At 40.9% G+C, this 17,010-nt stretch overlaps 1 protein-coding gene across 2 annotated transcripts in view; it reads left to right on the plus strand.

Moving 5' to 3' along the window:
* Positions 1–16,641, plus strand: part of LOC122929123 (B-cell receptor CD22-like) — a 518,995-nt gene extending 502,354 nt beyond the window's left edge. For both annotated transcript variants that reach the window (XM_044282611.1, XM_044282613.1), the window contains 3 exons: positions 2,221–2,295; positions 15,414–15,497; positions 16,062–16,641. In XM_044282611.1, the coding sequence (XP_044138546.1) occupies positions 2,221–2,295; positions 15,414–15,449 (111 nt within the window). In that variant the 3' untranslated portion in view covers positions 15,450–15,497; positions 16,062–16,641. The remainder of the gene's footprint in view (positions 1–2,220; positions 2,296–15,413; positions 15,498–16,061) is intronic.
* Positions 16,642–17,010: the final 369 nt, after the last annotated feature.

Here is a 17,010-nt window from a genome sequence, read left to right on the forward strand (position 1 = left end):
AGTGATGTGATGCAGGCCTTTTCCGGCTCAGGTGGTGCAATGACGTAATCTTGCCGCCTGCACCATCCTCTGATAGGCTGCAGGCACTAGGCCTGTAGCCTATCAGAGGAACGGGCAAGGGAGACTCCTCTCCCCTGCTCCTCCTCTCCATCCATCTGTATGGCTGTCCTGAGGACGGCGATACAGATGAATATAGAGATGAGCGCTTCCACAATGGAAGAGCTCATCTCCACTCCTGCTGCCTCCAGACAGAAAGGGCCCCCATCCGGCGCTGGGCCCTGCTGACGGTGCCCCCCTCTTCTGTCCTGAGTGATGCGCCCTGTGCGGTCGCACCCCTCGCCCAGCTGTAGAAACGGCCCTGGTGAAAGGAATTACTGTTTCTCTGCTGCCCATACATACATTCTACAGACATAGTTCTGTGATGTCACAACAATACTTAGTGCACCAATCAGTAATATCTACTTAGACCTGATAACATGTGAAGTTGCATGTATTGTGCAAAAAAAAATTCACTTAGTCAACTTCAATTCGGTCATCTCTACCAATCACTTGCTCGCTCTTGTCGTCTGTACCTCAAGAATATCTCCAGAGTCTGCCCTTTTCTTACGGTAGAAATGGTCGAAACCTTGATTCAATCATGTCTTGACTACCTGCAACTCATTACTAATCAGTCTACCTCTCACTAACCTCTCCCCCCTTCAGTCTGTCCTAAATGCTGCATCCATGCTCATCTATCCACCTGCTAAACTGATGCTACCAGCCTGTGCCAGTCACTTTACTGGTTGCCCATCCACCACAGAATAGAGTTGAAACTTCTCACCCTCACCCACAAAGCTCTCCACAGTGCTGCATGTCCATACATCTCCTTCATCATTTCTGTCTACTACCCTACTCATGCCACCAGAATTTGTACCTCTCACTCCCGTCTTCAAGACTTTTCTTGAGCTGCACCTACTCTCTGAAATGCTCTGCCCCAGAATATCAGGTCAATCCCCAACTTTCCTACATACAAACATGCCTTAAAAGCACATCTTTTCCGACAGGCTTATCAAGCTTCCTAAAATGACTGTTCCCCGAGTAACCCTCACCAACTCCTTGAACCTAAACTTAATCTTCTAACACTCCCACACCCGAAGCAGATCGGCCTACACAACTGCTTTCAGTACAATAGTGGCTTGATTACTACATATCACAATCAACTACCTTTTGTGTCACCCCCATTTCCTAATAGAGTGTAAGCTCTTGCAAGCAGGGGCCTCACTAATAGTCATCGGTGTATTGTCCATAGACCTTACAGGGAAATTTACTTGTGGGCTGATGCCCAGGGGGCCACTTAATCCTTCCTCTTGGCCATCAGCAAGTTACATAATATTGGAGCATCAGGTATTTATGTGCCTGGCCAGTGGCCGCAGGTGCCCTCTTGAATTCAGTTATATGCCATCCTCAAGACGATGATACAGCTTAGTACTATGGGGCGAGCGGCAGTATTTTGTGCTGCACTGTGGTATTTGGTTCTGCTGGGGTGGTATTTTATCCTGCACAATGGTATTGCTGGCCCGCCTACTTCTGTTGTCCCACCTACTGTCAATTTGGACTCTCCTACAACATGAGGCCACTTTTAGCTTTTTTCCAGGGCCACTTTAAATTCCCAGTCCGCCCCTGCTCCTAGTGTTTCAGATTGTATATTAGCTAGTTACCTTGTGATGTTTTTTGTTTTGTACATAAACCCTCTGAATTTGTAAAGCGCTGCGGAATTTAGTGGTGCTATATAAATAAATATTATTATTACAATCTGCCTGTCCGTGCTGCTAGGTTCCAGTCCTAACATGTTTCCCTGTGATGTGCAGATTACAGTTAATCAGTGGACACAGTATAATATACAGTATACAGGAAGATGCCTTTAGGTAGTATCATATGTCTAATCTAGACAACAAAGGTAAAAATGCCAAAGGGATTTAAAGATGGGGTCAGGTTGCAGAGTAACAAAAGACTGTATGTGTAGTGTGTGTATGTATGTATATATATATATATATATATATACACACAGGTGTGTGTGAGTGTGTGAATATGCTCAGTGTGTATATAATCACTTCTCCTTTATAACTCCTCACAGTGGTCATGTGGGTGTGGGGGCCGAGGACCAAGTGGTTTGTACTGTACATACACATAGGACCTAACTGCTGTAATGTATTTATTTATTTTTATTTATTTTTTATTTAGACTGAAACATGCGCAGATGGCACGTACACTGACTTGATGAAAAAAGACATGGACAATGCTTATGAAGAATTAAAGGTACCTGTAATGATGTTACATGATGGCTATAAATAACATTTCTAAAAGATCGATTCCTTAAGTTGCCTTAATGCATTTAATATAATTCCTCCAAACCAGTAGATTTGAGTAGAACTGGGAAATTTTTCAAAGTGCATGGTGGTGACTCTCTCCATAGTCGAAGTTAGGGAAAGAAGGATCTGCTATTGTGCAAGTTCAACATGCCCACTACTCTGTTCCCAGAGAAAATAAGTTACTGCCAGGAAAGTCTGCTGGCAACTTATTACTCTCTCCCCACTGGAAACACAGTTGTAAGAGCTAGGAAAAATAAATGTGTCCTATAAAAAATTGCCTTTTAGATGAACATGTTCTGATATTTGTCACGAGATAACACACTTTTCAAAACAGCACATTTTGTGATATTGTATCACAAGATGTTTACCCTACATGCTACTATGTGTGGCCATCCAGTGGTTGTGTTGTGAGTTGCATAGCCATCCTTAAAGGAGGACTGAAGCCAGCATCCAAATACACCAAAAAAGAACAACCCACAATCTCCTTATGTGTCTTATGTGTCCATACATCTCCTTCCTCATTTCCGTCTACTACCCTACTCATGCCACCAGAATTTGTACCTCTCACTCCCGTCTTCAAGACTTTTCTTGAGCTGCACCTACTCTCTGGAATGCTCTGCCCCAGAATATCAGGTCAATTCCCAACTTTTCTACATACAAACGTGCCTTAAAAAATGTGTGGCCATCCAGTGGTTGTGTTGTGAGTTGCATAGCCATCCTTAAAGGAGGACTGAAGCCAGAATCCAAATACACCAAAAAAGAACAACCCACAATCTCCTTATGTGTCTTATGTGTCCATACATCTCCTTCCTCATTTCCGTCTACTACCCAACTCATGCCACCAGAATTTGTACCTCTCGCTACCGTCTTCAAGACTTTTCTTGAGCTGCACCTACTCTCTGGAATGCTCTGCCCCAGAATATCAGGTCAATTCCCAACTTTTCTACATACAAACGTGCCCTAAAAAATGTGTGGCCATCCAGTGGTTGTGTTGTGAGTTGCATAGCCATCCTTAAAGGAGGACTGAAGCCAGAATCCAAATACACCAAAAAAGAACAACCAACAATCTCCTTATGTGTCTTTCCTATTGTTTTGGTTTCATCAGATATCACAATTGAAGACCCTGAAAAACAAACTAGAAGAGTAGTTCATTGTGTCTACAGGAAGTGTAGGATGAGGGGATTGGGTTTTGTGTAATAACATTTTTCTACACGGGGAGTGTGGCTCCTAGTTAGTAATAGTACAAAATTGATTTGGATACAACCATGTGGATCTTTAATAGACTACAGAATACTAAATCTACCAAGATAAATCCCTCTCCCCATTCCTAAATAGTGCCACAGCAAGGATTCTGGGAAAGCGGGGATACTACCATGTGGAGCTGTAATAGATTACAGAATGCTGAATTCCCTTGTCCACTCAAATTTATACAAATATAAAACAGACAACGGTTTGTAGCGACAGTCGGTTAGAGAAAATGTCTGTTTTGATGGAAACTGCCCAGTCTATGAGATGTTCCTCTCTTGTGAGAGTCATTATAACTGAAATGTATAAGATGGAGTTCACATCATGTTTTTGTCCTACATTAACCTGCCATTTTTTACCTAAACGACCAGGCCATTTTTTGCAAATCTGACCAGTGTCACTTTATGTGGTGATAACTTTAAAACGCTTTTACTTATCAAAGCCATTCTGAGATTGTTTTATTGTTGCATATTGTACATCATGACAGTGGTAAATTTGAGTCACAATATTTCATTTTTATTTATAAAAAATACCAAATTTTCCCCAAAATCTGACAAAATTAGCAATTTTAAAAATTTCGATTTCTCTGCTTTTAAAACAGATAGTGATACCTCCTAAAATAGTCATTACTTTACAGTTCCCACATGTCTACTTCATGTTTGGATCATTTTGTAAATTACATTAAATTTTTTTAGGACGTTAGAATCATGTTTTAGTGTCTCCATATTCTGAGAGCCAAAGGTTTTTTTTTTTTAGGCGATTGTCTTACGTAGGGACTCATTTTTTGCGGGATCAGAAGATGGTTTGATTGTTACAATTTTAGGGTTAATATGACTTTTCGATCACTTGGTATTAAATTTTTGTGATGTAAGGTGAGAAAAAAATGGCTTTTTTTACACCATTTTTGTTTTACGGTGTTCAACTGAGGGGTTAGTTCAAGTGATATTTTTATACAGCAGGTTCTTATGGACGCAGCAATACCTAATATGTATACTTTATTTTATTTAAGTTTTACACAATAACAGCATTTTTTAAACAAAAACAAATCATATTTTACCATCTCCATATTCTGAGAGCTATAGTTTTTTGTTTTTTTTTGCCCAACGTTTTATGTAGGGTCTCATCTTTTGCAGGATGAGATGACGGTTTAATGGGTACTATTTTGTGGGGCATATGCCTTTTTGATCGCTTGGTGTTGGACTATTGTGATGTAAGGTGACAAAAAATTTTTGTTTTTATTGTTGTCCCACTATGGGAATTCAACTTCTGGGGTCTGATCTCCTCTGCAATGCATTACAATACAACCTGTATTGTAATGCATTGGCTGTCAGCTTTTATTCTGACAGCCTGCCTGCCTGTGAGACCCAGCCTAAGGGCTGGATATCACAGGCTACCGTAGGGGGCAAGCCCCGATGCCTATGGAAGGCATCGGGATGCCTCTCTGCCATCAGATCCCCGCCACTGCACCAGTACCCTCCGCAAACCCTCTGCATGCCATGGTCAGCTTTGACTGCGGCATGCAAGGGGTTAATACGCAGGCCACGGTGTCTTCACACAGTGACTGCCGGGTCCGTGCCGCTGATCAGGCGGGCGCAACTTCTGCACCCGCCTCATCAGCCTGTCGTACATTACCTCACTGGTCCTTAACCCCTTAAGGACCGGGCTCATTTTCAACTTAAGCACCAGGCCATTTTTTGCAAATCTGAACAGTGTCACTTTATGTGGTGATAACTTTAAAACTCTGTGACTTATCCCGGCCATTCTGAGACTGTTTTTTCATCACATATTGTACTTCATGACACTGGTGAAATGGAGTCATTTATTTATAAAAATATACCAAATTTGCCATACATTTTGAAAAATTAGCAAATTTCCAAGTTTCAATTTCTCTACTTCTATAATTCATAGTAATACCTACAAAATAGTTATTACTTTACATTCCCCATATGTCTACTTCATGTTTGGATCATTTTGGGAATGATATTTTATTTTTTGGGGATGCTACAAGGCTTAGAAGTTTAGAAGCAAATCTTGAAATTTTTCAGAAATTTTCAAAAACCCACTTTTCAAGGACCAGTTCAGGTCTGAAGTCATAGAAACCACCCAAAATTGACCCCATTCTAGAAGCTACACCCCTTAAGGTATTCAAAACTGATTTTACAAACTTTATTAACCCTTTAGGTGTTCCTCAAGAATTAATGGAAAATAGAGATACAATTAAAGAATTTCACTTTTTTGGCAGATTTTCCATTTTAATAATTTTTTTTCCAGTTACAAAGCAAGGGTTAACAGCCAAACAAAGCTCAATATTTATGGCTCTGATTCTGTAGTTTACAGAAACACCCCATATGTGGTCGTAAACCGCTGTACGGACACATGGCAGGGCGCAGAAGGAAAGGAATGCCATACGGTTTTTGGAAGGCAGATTTTGCTGGACTGGTTTTTTGACACCATGTCCCATTTGAAGCCCCCCTGATGCACCCCTAGAGTAGAAACTCCAAAAATGTGACCCCATTTTAGAAACTACGGGATAGGGTGGTAGTTTTATTGGTACTATTTTAGGGTACGTATGATTTTTGGTTTCTCTATATTACATATTTTGTGAGGCAAGGTAACAAGAAATAGCTGGTTTGGCACAGTTTTTATTTTTTGTTATTTACAACAATCATCTGATAGGTTAGATCATGTGGTATTTTTATAGACCTGGTTAAGACGGATGCGGTGATACCTAATATGTATACTTTTTTTATTTATGTAAGTTTTACACAATGATTTCATTTTTTAACCCAAAAAAATCATGTTTTAGTGTTTCCATAGTCTGAGAGACTTGGGGAGGGTATGATTTTTGCGGGATGAGATGACTGTTTGATTGGCACTAGTTTGGGGTGCGTGTGACTTTTTGATCGCTTGCTATTACACTTTTTGTGATGTAAGGTGAAAAAAATGGCTTTTTTTACAAAGTTTTTATTTAGATTTTTTTACGGTATTTACCTGAGGGGTTAGGTCATGTGATATTTTTATAGAGAAGGTTATTACGGATGCGGCGATACCTAATATGTATACGTTTTTTTTATTTATGTAAGTTTTACACAATGATTTCATTTTTGAAACAAAAAAAATCATGTTTCAGTGTCTCCATATTCTGAGAACCATAGTTTTTTCAGTTTTTGGGCGATTATCCTAGATAGGATCTCATTTTTAGCAGGTTGAGATGACGGTTTGATTGGCACTATTTTGGGGTGCATATGACTTTTTGATCGCTTGCTATTACACTTTTTATGATGTAAGGTGACAAAAAATTTTTTATTTAGCACAGTTTTATTTTTTATGGTGTTCATCTGAGGGGTACATTCCCCCCCCCCTATTTTTTACCAATTTTTTTTAACTTTATTTGGGGAAAATGACGTGTTTTTTTTTTTTTACTTGAAACTTTGGATTTTTTTGGGGGAAAACTTAACTTTTTCTACTTTTTTTCACTTTATTTTTTGTCCCACTTTGGGACTTCAACTTTTGGGGGTCTAATCCTTTACAATGCATTCCAATACTTCTGTATTGGAATGCATTGGCTGTATGAGTAATACTGTGTTTATTACTCATACAGCTTCCGACCTGTGAGATCCAGGAGGCTGGATCTCACAGGCTGGTCACAGGAAAGCAGCGCTGATGCCTCAGGAAGGCACTGCGCTGCCTTCCATGTCATCGGGTCCCCCCTACAGCCCCACGGGGACCCGATGGCACCGCCGCTCGCCGCAACATGTAAAAGCCGCAAACCGCAGGTCTGAATCGATTGCCGACACGGGGGTGGTCACGGAACCCCCCCGTCGCATTGACCCCGGGTGCCTGCTCAATGATTTGAGCAGGCACCCCGTTCTGATCACCGCCCGACACGCAGCGGTGATCGGAAATACATAGGACGTACAGGTACGCCCTGTGTCCTTAAGTACCGGGACATCAGGATGTACCTGTACGCCCTATGTCCTAAACAGGTTAAGTCACGTCCAGCTGTGACTTACATGTACGGCAAGGGTTTTTAAGGGGTTAACACATGACGTATACGTTAACTGGCTGCTTCAGATGGATGTCATGCAGTGGAACTCGCTGAAGATGCTAAAAAACTGTCAGGTGCATGATTTATTTACCCATGACCAGACAGTTTTTTTTCATCACTTTTCCACCTCCAAAAATGGAAAAAAAAAAGAGATCAAAAAGTCATACACCCTCCAAAATTGTATTATCAAAAACTGCAGATTACCCTGTAAAAAAATTAGTCCTCACACATCTCTGTAGACATAACATTAAACATTATGGGGATCAGAATATGACAAGAAGAAAAAAAATAAAAATTTTCTAAAGTTTTTATTTTTTTCAGTATTAAAATGCAAGAAAAACTATACAAGTGTGGCAGCGCTCCAGACTAAAAAAAATATTGGAGCCATTGGCTCCTAACCTGAAAAATTTAGGAGCCAAATAAAAAAATTTGTGACCAAATTTAAAATACATATAATGACGGTATAATAAAAAATAAGACATGTCTTACATAGGGTTGCGACGATACCAACACTTTTATTTGATTTCGATACTTAAAACCATTCAATACCACGCAAAAAATATAAAAACACCAAAAAAGCCGCATGCATTCCGCATTTTATGGAACATCTGGACCATAATAGAACAGTCCTTTCCTTTTTCTGGGGGACAAGGTGACCAAAAAAATAGCAAATTGCACACTTTTAAAAAAAATTCTGTTACGGCATTCACCGCATAGATGTTTTTAAATATTTTAATAGTTCGCACTTTCGGGCGTGGCGATTTGTGATATGTTATTTTTTTATTGTTTATATATAAAATTGGGAAAGGGGACAATTTAAACTTTTCATATTTTGGTGGTTATTTTTTATTTTTTTATTTGATAACTAATAGCCCCCTTAGGGGCTAGAACCTGGGATCTTTTAATCTCTTGTCCTATTCACCCTGATAGAGTTCTATTAGGGTGAATAGGACCTCACACTCTCCCTGCTGCCCTGTGCATAGTACACACAACAGCAGGGAGCTTACCTTGGCAGCCAGGGCTTCAGTAGCGTCCTGGCTGCCATGGTAACTGATCGAAGCCCCGCCACTACACTGCTGGGGCGCCAATCAGAAACTGCCACTGCACCACCAGTGAGGAGGAGGGGACCCTGTGGCCACTGCCACCAATGAATATAACATTGGGGGAGGGGGTTTAGCGCCTGTGGCCACTGTGCCACCAATGACTATAATAGTTATAATACTGGGGGAGTTGGAGGCGCACTGCGCCACCAATGAATATAATTAACACATTAATTTAAGTGAATATAGTTTATGCATTGGTGCCGACCATATCCCATACCCGGCCTCTATGACTGCGCCATGCGATCCGCCGCAATTAACCCCTCAGGCGCAGCACTAGTGTTGAGCGCGAATATTCGAATCCCAAATTTTTTTCTCGAATATAGCAATTTCGAGATTTCGCGAATATTTAGAATATCGTTCTATATATTCGCGAATTCGAATATTCGTCTTTTTTTTTTTTTTTTTATTATTATAATTTTTTCCTTTCCCACTTCCCTAAAGTTGTTCTTACCTGTCCTTTGGATTCCTGGCTTCCTGGCTGCTCCAGTCAGTGGCGTTTTCAACTTACTGCTATATTCAATATTAGCTAAATTACAATCTATATGTGTATTTTACGAAATTTCGCAAAAGCCGAAATTGCGATGCGAGTAATATAATACGAAATAATCGCATGAAGATTTCAATTTAGCATTGCTTTATTCCATATTCTAGCCTAGTATGGAATATAGCAGTGCTAAGTTAGCACTGCTATATTCCATACTAAGCTAGAATATGGAATATAGCAGTGCTAAGTTGAAATCTTCATGCGATTATTTCGTATTATATTATTCGCATTGCAATTTCGACTTTTTCAAATGTTCTTATTATTGCTCTAACTTCGTCTTTTCGAAATTTCGTAATATTCTGAAAGACGAAGTTAAAGCAATATTACGAAATTTCGAAAAGACGAAGTTAGAGCAATATTACGAAATTTCGTAAAATACACATAGATTGTATTTAAGCTAATATACTGCTATAGTAATATTTTTTAATAGTGTACATATTTTACAAAACTTAAGTTCAGAAGAGGCAAAAAAAAACTTAGAGGAAAAAAAAGGGATTATAGCACTATATAAGCTAAATTACAATCTATATGTGTATTTTACGAAATTTCGTAATATTGCTCTAACTTTGTCTTTTAGAATATTCGTAATATTGCTTTAACTTCGTCTTTCAGAATATTACGAAATTTCGAAAAGACGAAGTTAGAGCAATAATAAGAACATTTGAAAAAGTCGAAATTGCGATGCGAATAATATAATACGAAATAATCGCATGAAGATTTCAACTTAGCACTGCTATATTCCATACTAGGCTAGAATATGGAATAAAGCAGTGCTAAATTGAAATCTTCATGCGATTATTTCGTATTATATTACTCGCATCGCAATTTCGGCTTTTGCAAATGTTCTTAATATTGCTCTAACTTCGTCTATTAGAATATTACGAATATTCTAAAAGACGAAGTTAGAGCAATATTACGAAATTTCGAAAAGACGAAGTTAGAGCAATATTACGAAATTTCGTAAAATACACATATTAGCCTAGCCATTGTCAATTAGCATAGGAACGTTGCCTTATACTATCAAGATAAATAATCGCAATACGCGAAAATTTTTATTCGTATATTATTCGCGATAATTGGAATAATTACGAATATTCGATTTCGACGAATATAACACGAATATTCATTCAAATATTCGCGAAATATCGCGAAATCGAATATGGCACCTCCCGCTCATCACTACGCAGCACCTGAGAGGTTAATTTCCGCGGATCGCAGGGTGCAGTCATAAAGGCTGGGTGCCGGGTATGATATGTTGTTGGCACCCACAGCCTGCATTTGTATTCAGGCATAAACTATATTCATTGGTTCTGCAGTGGCCTGCTATCAGTCCATTGGTGGCAGCGACGGCACAGGAAGGAGGGACTGCCTCTTTCTCCCCTGTACTGCTGAGGAAAACATGGTGCACGCTGAGAGCAGAGCGTGCCATGTCGGTTCAACTCGTGTGTCTTCTGGATGAAAGCCCTTTCTTCTTAAAGAGGCAGAACAGCAGAGGGTCTAGGCGCAAATGGCGACAAGACTACAAAGTCTTCTCGCCATTTTGCAATTCTTAATCGCATTGGCGACCATTTTTGTTGCCATCTGGAGCCCTGTGTGCTATTGCCATAATCATATGGACCTGGAGAATGAACAGCACAAGTCAATTTTAATGCATAAGAAACTCAGTAAAAACAAAACTGTGGTGAAAAACCTTTTTTTCCCAATTCCAGCCCATTTAGATTTTTTTTTCCAGCTTCCCACTACATCCTATGCAATAATAAATGGTGCCTACAGAAAGTACAATTTGCTCTGCAAAAAACAACTCCATGTGCAGCTATGCGACTGGAAAAATAAAAAAAGTTATGGCTCCGGAAAGGGAAGAAGTGAAAAATAAAAACCCAAAAATGAAAAATCGCTGCTTCAGGAAAGAGTTAAAGTTTTAAAATTAAATAAAATATAATTGGCAATGAAGTGTATTAAAAACAAAAATATGACTAAATTGCCGTTTACACAAATATTTAAAAAAGTTATGGATATTAGAACATTGTGATTAGTGTTGATCAAGCATGCTCGGCCGAATACCAATTCGGCTCGAGCATCTCGATGCTCGGCACATTGCGGTGTTCAGCCAAATACCGTGTGTGCCTGAGCACAATGCTTGAGTCTCCTCCTCATACATTTCTTAGCTGCTACGCAGCCAATAAACGTGCGGGTAAGTACTGCCCTTACTGTAATGCCGTAGCGATGTGGGTTACTGGCATTACAGTGATTGGCTGCCCAGAACCCGTCATCAGGTGCTATATAGCACCCAATGACACGTGTTCGGCTCAGTCTTCGTCAGGGAGAGCTGAGGATAGGAAGGGACAGACAGTGTAGGGGTCTTATTAAAATAGTTTTATTATAAAAATGTTTCAGAGACCCAAAAGTCCTTTTAAGGACTATAGTGTGTGGCAGCAATATCTATTTTTTAGCGCATCCTGCGCTAAATAGCGTACAATAGTTAGGCCTCTGCGGACAGTGACATTAGCTGCGCCACATCTCCTGTGTAAAGTGTGCGCATCCAAAAAATATCAGTGACATCCAGTGTACTTTTCCTGTAGACAGTGTCCGCTGAGGACAGTTAAATTTTCCGTGCCACATCTCCTATGTTTATTGTGCCCATCCCAAAAATATCTGTGACATCCAGTGAACTTTTTCCGTAGACGGTGTCCACTGCAGACAGTGACATTAGCTGCGCCACATCTTCCGTGTAATGTGTGCGCTGAAAAAATTTATCTGTGACATACAGTGTACTTTTTTTCAATAGACGGTGTCCGCTTCTGACAGTGACATTACCAGTGCCACATCTCCAGTGTAACATGTGCTCGCCTTACACTAACATCTGTCCCTTAACATCACACGTGCCCTTACCAACGCAGTTAAAGGATAGGGTACTCATTCCAATAAAAGGGCCTCAAGAGTCCTGCATCGTTATTTATCATGACTACCTCCCAGAGTCGGGAGTGGGTAATTTTCACGCCTGCTGCCTTCCTTGTATGTAGTAGCCGTTTCTCAGGCTCCCTCTCCGGAATCAAACCCTGATTCCCCATTACCTGTGGTCACCATGGTAGGCGCAGAAAGTGCCATCGAAAGTTGATAGGGCAGAAATCCAAATGGATCATCGCCGTCACTGGGCGATCAGCCAGAAGTTATCAAGAGTCAACAAAGCGGCAGCAGGCCCTCATATACAATCTTTTACAGGGTCAGCTCACCTGCAGGCCCCTCACATATAATGTTTTACAGGGTTTGCTCACCTGCAGGCCCTCATATACAATCTTTTACAGGGTCAGCTCACTTGCAGATCCTCACCACCAATCTTTAACAGGGTCAACTCACCAGCAGGCCCTTACCTACAAGTCCAGTCTCACTGTTCTAGAGTCTGGTCAACACAATCCTCACCACCAGGGGTCACATAACAAGTTAGCACGAAGGAGTCTGGTACATTATTGGAATTAACCAGACAAATTGCTCCACCAACTAAGAACAGCCATGCACCACCACACACAGAATCTAGAAAGAGCTATCAATCTGTCAATCCTTTCCGTGTCCAGGTGAGGTTTCCCATGTTGAGTCAAATTAAGCAACAGGCTCCACTCCTGGTGGTGCCCGTCCATCAATTCCTATAAGTTTCAGCTTTGCAACCATACTCCCCCCAGAACCCAAAGACTTTGGTTTCCCAGAAGCTGCTTGGCGGGTCATGGGAATAACGCAGCCGGAATGCCGTTCAACATCGTTTATTGTTGGAACTACGACAGTATCTGATCGTCTTCAAACCTTTGACTTTCATTCTTAATTAATGAAAACATTCTTGGCAAATGCTTTCGCTGTGGTTTGTCTTGCGCCAGTGCAAAAATTTCACCTCTAGCGGCGCAATACGGCTGCCCCCTGCCAACCCTCTTAATCATGGACCCAGTTCCGAAAACCAATAACATTTTTGGCAGCACTTGCACTTTATATACAAGTAAATATACATGAAAGAATGTCTCCTAACAATGTTTCTTCTGAAATTGATTTTATATTTGGTTTTGTGAGAATTATTGTCAGTCTGTAAAAGTGGCGTACTACTCGGACAACATCGTTCCCAGTAGTGACCTGGGAGTCCAAGATGCATGCAGGCACCCTCCCCATACAGTTCCTGATCCATTTCAGCGGTGTTTCCATCAATTTCTGACCTTTTCCTATGAATCAGACGCCCTCCCCTCTTCAGAGCAGGGGGTGCCTGGTTTAAAGGGACACTGACAGGCCCAAAAAGCATATTTAGGGGTATATATGACAGTATAGGTCTTATAAAGGGTATTAGAATCATCTAAGTATCCCCCTGTCCACCTCATAAATACAGTAAAAAGAAGTTTTATAACCTGCTTTCCTGGCGTTCAATCTGCCCAAGGGGCGGTGCTTCATATCAATTTGCGCCCAGCCAGCCTCGCCACAACTGCCGTTTGAAGCGCCGCCCAGCTCATCAATATTCACTGAGCTGGGCGGCTACTCTGAAGCGCTGTACTAGTGTCCCCGGCCATCTTCAGCGCATGCGCCCGGCACCCTCACTGGCCGGGATCGCATCGCGCGTCTGCTTTATGCGCATGCGCCGGGCACAGCGCATGCGCATAAAGCAGACGCGTGATGCGTCGTACAAAGACACGGTGGTTGGAACCAAAGATCTCAAAGGTCTCATCAGACCAAAGCACAAATTTCCACTGGTCTAATGTCCATTCCTTGTGTTCTTTAGCCCAAACAAGTCTCTTCTGCTTGTTGCCCGTCCTTAGCAGTGGTTTCCTAGCAGATATTCTACCATGAAGGCCTGATTCACACAGTCTCCTCTTAACAGTTGTTCTAGAGATGTGTCTGCTGCTAGAACTCTGTGTGGCATTGACCTGGTCTCTAATCTGAGCTGCTGTTAACCTGCGATTTCTGAGGCTGGTGACTCGGATGAACTTATCCTCCGCAGCAGAGGCGACTCTTGGTTTTCCTTTCCTGGGGCGGTCCGCATGTGAGCCAGTTTCTTTGTAGCACTTGATGGTTTTTCTGACTGCACTTGGGGACACTTTCAAAGTTTTCCCAATTTTTCGGACTGACTGACCTTCATTTCTTAAAGTAATGATGGCCACTCGTTTTTCTTTACTTAGCTGCTTTTTTCTTGCCATAATACAAATTCTAACAGTCTATTCAGTAGGACTATCAGCTGTGTATCCACCTGACTTCTCCACAACGCAACTGATGGTCCCAACCCCATTTATAAGGCAAGAAATCCCACTTATTAAACCTGACAGGGCACACCTGTGAAGTGAAAACCATTTCAGGTGACTACCTCTTGAAGCTCATCAAGAGAATGCCAAGAGTGTGCAAAGCAGTAATCAAAGCAAAAGGTGGCTACTTTGAAGAACCTAAGATATTACATATTTTCCGTTGTTTCACACTTTTTTGTTATGTATATAATTCCACATGTGTTAATTCATAGTTTTGATGCCTTCAGTGTGAATCTACAATTTTCATAGTCATGAAAATAAAGAAAACTCTTTGAATGAGAAGGTGTGTCCAAACTTTTGGTCTGTACTGTACATTATAATGTAGTTGGTTAGTGTTACTAGGTACCTAGTGCAACCCTAAGGTCAGAAGTAACTGTATATGTGTACGGCACACTGAAGACCTTTTAGGAGTCAGGAGGCTAGAAAACTTCTAGGCATGTAACAAAAAGCTCAGCTTCACTGAGGATATTATTATGACAAGATGACTACCAGCTCTCTTTGTATTATATGGACGTCGGCTAGAGGCCATGTTGGGAACTGGTGAATGGGGAGCTCACTCATTTGCTAACAGCCTAGGTGACTGCTGCTTACTTTACCAAACTTTTTATGGGATCTCTCCCATTTGTTCATGGCCTATAGGACTGCCTTTTACTCTACTAAACTTTTTATGCAGCTAAGACTTGTCAAGTCTATCTTATTCCCAGATCTCAGAATTCCCAGTAGAGCAGGGGTGTGGTGGGGAGGGGTGTGAATGGATGCCATCACCCATAGCAAAGTTATCTTCTTTCTCACAAGAATTGTTTTGCATAAATGATGACTGGAATCTACACAAGCCATGAGCCGTCATAGATTTTTTTATTGTAGGATCATGGACACCGGGAGGATGTGCATAATTTATGATGAGGCATATACTCTGTCATAAAATAAGAGCATCTCCTGACAGTGCAGGTAATTAATTCCCCTTAAATGTGGTGCAAAACATGTACACAAACTTTTTAGTAGTAAATCTGCCCCACTGTGTCCAGTTCTGGAGACCACACATACAAAAAGATATAGATAAAACATATTGTATCATGAAAGATTTAAAGGGGTTTTCCAGGCTCTGGTTATTAGATGACCTTTCCTCAGAATTGGTCATTGATATCCAATCGGTGAGGGTTTGACACCCATCACCCTACCAAACAACTGTACTCTGTAGTTTCTTGCGTCGGAAGTAGCACCTTGAATAGGACGGGAAGCACAGGTTCGTTCAAAGTATAGTGACGGCTCTCGGTTACTGCAGCTCAGGTTCTACTCAATTTAATTGGAGCTCTGCTTTGGTTGGGAAATCTACAATAAGTGAATTTAATTAGGAGATAATATAAGGGCAGACTAGATGGATTGTGTGCTCCTTTTCTGCTGTCAATCTTCTATGTTTCTATTATTCATTACACTATAGTATATTGTCTGTAATGTCATAGTGAATGGATCGTCTACAGTATATCACTTATTATATCTTCTATTACTTTACAGCCGAACATGTAGCTACCCTGACTATGGGAGCCTAATATGAGAAAAATCTAACAACCTTCCCATCATTTACTTCAAGATAATAGAAGAGGAACATCACTGATAGATCCCTCAACAAACCATGGATGTTTGGAGTCATAGATGAAACATGGGATGTACCGCAAATGGGCTGAATTAAGTTTAAGCACCCAATGTCTTATAGGGAAAATGAATAACACAACAGACTTTGCTTCTTTTATAGTAACAGTTGGATTGCCAAAGAGGAATGCCAAACCGGTACTGTTGAGCATGCCAAGTGGAGCCAAATCACCCTTCCCTTAAAGACTTTTTCCATTTAATATTTCTAATGCTTCTCTACAGCTGTTTAGCAGATACTTTTTCTGACACAGAGCTTCACATGAACTTATATGTTCATCCACCAGGAGAGGAGCCAAAGAAATGACTACATACTTTTTATATCTGCCACTTAAAAGGGTTGTCCGAGTTATGAAAAAATATATATATAGCACTGAAAATCTGATGGGCAGCAATATATAACTAAGCGAAGCAAGTTTTATGCAACAAATATATCTATTTCCTAATTTCCCTGGTTCTTTTCTGGCCCTTTGTTTACATGCAATAAAAACAATCTCTGCCCCTCCCCCTGCACTGCTAAGGGAGTGAATACAAGAGCTGCCCTGAGTGACATGTCTGCCTGCTGGGAGACTCTGCAGCATGTTGTATCTGTAGGACTACAAGTCCAAGCTGTATAATGACACTGCTAAGGGAGTGGATACAAGAGCTGCCCTGAGTGCTGGGAGAATTAACAGCAACTTGTATGTGTAGAACTATAAGTCCCACCTGTATAATGACACTGTCACACTGCTAATACACATAGGATCTTCCTCCTACCTTCTTATGCAATGCTCTCTCTAGTCTGTCAGATCCTGTGCCCAGAATTGTCACTGCCTGC

The sequence above is a fragment of the Bufo gargarizans genome, chromosome 2 (assembly GCF_014858855.1).
Source record: "Bufo gargarizans isolate SCDJY-AF-19 chromosome 2, ASM1485885v1, whole genome shotgun sequence".
In the NCBI taxonomy this organism is placed as follows: domain Eukaryota; kingdom Metazoa; phylum Chordata; class Amphibia; order Anura; family Bufonidae; genus Bufo; species Bufo gargarizans.